Source organism: Ctenocephalides felis, unplaced genomic scaffold (assembly GCF_003426905.1).
Source record: "Ctenocephalides felis isolate EL2017-DRISC unplaced genomic scaffold, ASM342690v1 CF-g0.4_SCAFFOLD_03571, whole genome shotgun sequence".
Lineage (NCBI taxonomy): Eukaryota > Metazoa > Arthropoda > Insecta > Siphonaptera > Pulicidae > Ctenocephalides > Ctenocephalides felis.
In genome coordinates, this window is record NW_020539725.1 from 58,945,099 (window position 1) to 58,949,674 (window position 4,576).

At 32.5% G+C, this 4,576-nt stretch overlaps 1 protein-coding gene across 1 annotated transcript in view; it reads left to right on the forward strand.

Annotated features, from left to right (window-relative positions):
- LOC113386386 (transcription factor Sp8-like) overlaps window positions 1-3,242 on the forward strand; it is a 9,934-nt gene extending 6,692 nt beyond the window's left edge. The window contains exons 2-5 of the mRNA XM_026624168.1: window positions 838-1,051; window positions 1,132-1,236; window positions 1,312-1,528; window positions 2,948-3,242. Of these exons, the coding sequence (XP_026479953.1) occupies window positions 838-1,051; window positions 1,132-1,236; window positions 1,312-1,528; window positions 2,948-3,242 (831 nt within the window). The remainder of the gene's footprint in view (window positions 1-837; window positions 1,052-1,131; window positions 1,237-1,311; window positions 1,529-2,947) is intronic.
- Window positions 3,243-4,576: the final 1,334 nt, after the last annotated feature.

The following is a 4,576-nucleotide window of genomic DNA, read 5'->3' on the forward strand; positions in this document are numbered from 1 at the left end:
AATGTGCGCTAAAAATTGACTCATATTGTGCAACAACGTAACAATAGCGATCTTTGTTTTTCAATATGTGAAATATTGAAATCAAATATACCGAACAAAGTTAAATGACACACATTTAGATAACTGTTTGCGGACAGGGAACTCTAGTTATATTCCCGATTATAAAAAAATAGCTGAAAATACGGACACACAAGTTTCACACTAAATTTATATGTTTATATTAGGTATTATTAAATCATACTCTTCTTTTTCGATGTACTGAATGTTAGTAATGTATATATTATATCATAATTTTCCGAATTTGCTGCAGCGACTACTCAAAAACAAATGATCCGACCAATATCAATTTTCTTTACATGTTCTATATTTAGTTCTCCATAAAATGAACTATCGATGTTTTGATCGGATCAAAAATCGAATTTTGGCAGTCCAAAATTTTGGGTAAAATTCGACTTTTTTTTAAAAACGCCGCCATTTTGTCAAACTTTGATTTATTTTCTTTATCGTAGTTCATTTTACAGACAATATTATCTAGTTTAACAAGAATTATTTTTTAAATTTCATCTATGTAGAAAGCCGGAATCACTGCAGCAGTGAAGGGCCTTTTTTTGTCGCGCCGTTGGAGATCGACGATAACTTAAAAATATTAATTTTTTTCTTCAAAAATTTTACTATGTATTCTTAAAACATGTATAAGTATATTCCTAAAATTTTGAAATGATTGATAAAGTAGTTTTTGTAATATAAATTCCCAAAAATCACGTTTTTTTTAGGCGGTTACACTAGTTGTGCCCCTTAAAATTTGCATCATCAAGTATTAATTTGTGTATTTCTTAGTCTGGTGCATCTGCAAATACACCAGCGACCTGGTGGGATCCAGTGACCTCAATGCAGTGGTTAGAGAGTGCAAGAGACATGGCAGCAGCTGCAGCCGTTACCCCTGCTTACCATCATCACCATCACGCGACAGATTATTCAACAGCCTTGAGTATGGCGACAGGACACCATCATCATGGGTTGTCGTTACAGGATACTTATAAAACTATGCAAGGTAATGAAAAACAAGAAAATGAGTTGTATAAATAGTGACATTTATAAAGAACTTTGGCTGATGAGGTTTGTTTTGTCCAGGTTCGTTTGGTTTGCACCACGCGACGGCAAGTGTACCTCCGGCTACTTCACAAGCCCTGCAGACACACCAGACACCGAGTCCGAGATCTCAAAGAAGATACACAGGTAAATAGTGGGTTTACAGACTTTTCATTGGCCTTGTCCAACTGTTATGTTAATTATGACATTATGGTCTTTTAGGTCGAGCAACCTGTGATTGTCCCAACTGCCAGGAAGCAGAGCGTTTAGGGCCAGCAGCAGGTGCCCATTTACGAAAAAGAGGCGTCCACTCCTGCCACATACCAGGCTGTGGTAAAGTCTACGGCAAGACATCACATCTTAAGGCACACCTAAGGTGGCACACAGGCGAACGTCCATTTGTCTGCAACTGGCTGTTCTGCGGAAAACGATTCACCAGGTAAGACCATCAGACAACAATTAAAACCTTCAGACACCTCTCAGACTTTATGTCTACTGTCTTATTAACTTCCCGAAGGAGAAGTTTATGTTTTCATCAAAAAATCCCATACGCTAATTTTATGTTTTCTCGACGTTTCAAGAAATTCTGAATCGAATGACAACAAATTTGGATAAATAAAGATTAACATTTTTGAAAAAAAAATACTCTGAAAAAATTAGATTTTTGAGAAACAATAAATTTTTGACAAAAATTTACCTTTTTTTGAAAAAAAAAAAGACTGAAGAAAAATTTAATTTGAAATATTATGGATATTCTGAACTTTTTTTCAAAGCAATTGTACTGCTGTAACTGCATACAGACGAAATATCGAAGCGCGTAAGCGCCGCGTCGCCGTCTAACGGATAAACATTGGCACGGAACCCATAGGAATGTAAACAAAATTTATACTTATTGTTAAAATCTCTATAAAATATCTGATAATTTAATGTGCATATGTCTAATGATCATTTTTGACCGCCAAACGGCTCATTTTTTTACTTTTTCCTTTATATCCGCCAAGTCGTTGCATCTCCCTTACAAAAATTTGAACAATTCTTCATTTAGTTAATATAAATAAAATGTTTTTTGATTTATTCAAATCGGACTCTCCGTTCTCTTAAAACTAAGTTACCGTTTTCAGCACTTTTTGCCCCGTATCTTCGGAACGGCTAGACCTGCCTTCGCCAAAAACTAATCAGCACGTCTCCTTATCAATACGAATCGAATGTTTTTTGAATTATTCAAATCCGTTGATCTGTGTTCCCGAAATCGTCGACGAAAATTTGTATCCGCACATACATACACACACGCACATACACACACACAGACACACACACATACAACCATTTTTTCTAAGGTATGCCAAAATGTTCAGAAGGTTTTGAAACGTAAAGACATCTAAAAATTTTCATTTTCGATTACTATAACTATAGCCGATTTTCATGAAACTTTTTTTAGCGATATATATCATGGTCTTATAGAACTTACTGAAATATTACTGCCTTACGACAAGTAGTTTAATTTTAAAAATTCATCAATATTTGAGAAAATGAATAGTTTTTTTTGAGGTTTGTTAAAATTAAAATTAGACGATTTACTCGGTATAACGATAGAGTACTTGATTTTAATGAACATACTAAACCATTAAAGTCCTACGGAAACTGGTTCAAATATAAAAATTATTAATTTTTCAAAATTTGCTTTTAGAAAATACTCCGAGTTAACGTGTTCGTTCATTTTCAATACTTTTAATCACTCATAAATTAATTTATATTTTATTAATTAAGTCGATTATTTACACATATCGGGAAGTTCATGTAACTTGCCTCAAGGCAAAATACCAATACTAACTAGTTTTTATTGTCTATTATTTTTTAGATCCGATGAACTCCAAAGACATCTCCGTACCCACACTGGCGAAAAAAGGTTTGCCTGTCCAGTTTGCAACAAACGATTCATGAGAAGTGATCATTTAGCCAAACACGTGAAAACACATACGTCTGGTGGTTCTGGCGGTTCTGGTAATGGTTCTGGAGGTTCGGGAAAGAAGGGTTCATCCGAATCTTGTTCGGATTCTGGTGAAGAAACGAGTCAACAAGGTGCAAATCAAGGTAGCCCTCAAGGACATATACAATTGTTGGATATTAAACCGAATACAGGAGGTTTGATTTGATATTAAAAGATGGACAATGTTCGTGAGATGGAAAGTTAAGGGAAAGTGGTGTAAATAGACAAGTGATAGGTGATTGGTGATCAGAGTTTGTGTGTACATAAAACCAACAAGTTTGTGTAAGAACAATGTAGATCAAGAATTCTTCGAAGATCTTTGCACAAGTCAAAATATGTTCATGGACCACAAAGTGATAAACATTTATAATAATAAGGTGAAAAAAATAAGTGGCGCTTATAAAAAGTGTATATTTTGCAACCCGCTTAAAATCTTATCTTAAATTATCAGTTTTGTAAATAAATACTTGTAAATTTTTTTTAACATATCTCTAACTATATTTCTGGTCTGTAAGAAAAAAAGTAACTAGTTGTGTATAAAAATAAGATATCTATTTGTAAATATTTAAAGGTTCGACTCGACTCGATTGTGTTAATAATAGATTTTGTAAATATAGTGTGTAATTTTCTCTTTAGGTTAGGGAGGTAGCATTGCGTAATTTGTTTGAGATAAAAAATTGAAAATTAATTTAAAATCAATTCAAATTTTGCTTTGAATCATTCCTGTGAGTTGAATCGATTCGAATGCTTCGATTGGAATTGATAAATTTATTACGATTTAAAGAAGATTTAGAATTTGTGTGAAGAATTCATTTTTAAGTCGATTGAAATTTTGCTTCGATTCGAATTGACGTGATTTGAATGGATATGCGTTTTATTTATAAATTTTTAAGTAGATAAATTTGTGTTAAGATTCAGATTCAGATCAAGGTCTTTTATATTCGAATCGATTCAGAGTAACTTCGAATTGATCCAAATAGTATTTATTTCCATCGATTCAAATTATATTATAAAATAGTATCAGTTTGATTCGAATGCATAGGGGTGCAGAAATCTTATTTTATTAAAGAATTATCTTAAAATAGACTGAATTACATAATTTGACACACTTCGATTCAAAGATTCGAATCCATTTTAGATAAATGGAAATAACTCGAATCGAAATAGCTTTGAAATGTTTTAGCTTTTGAAATTTGAACTCTATACATTTGATATATTCCAAATTATTTATTTTCGTTGATTCAAATTTCCAATTGAATTGATTCGAGCGATAAAGTTATTTTACTAAAAGCTTAATGAAAAATAAACAAGTTCAAAATTATTGTTCCTGAATCGATTCAAACCAACTTGTAGTTCGAATCGAGACAAATTTTTGAAATAATTTGAATCGGAATGAATTGACTTAAAAATTTCTGTTTGAAAGCAATTCGAGTTGACTTGATGAATATTAACAAAATTCGTTTGATTTGAATCGGTATAAGTTTATTTGAATCGATTTGG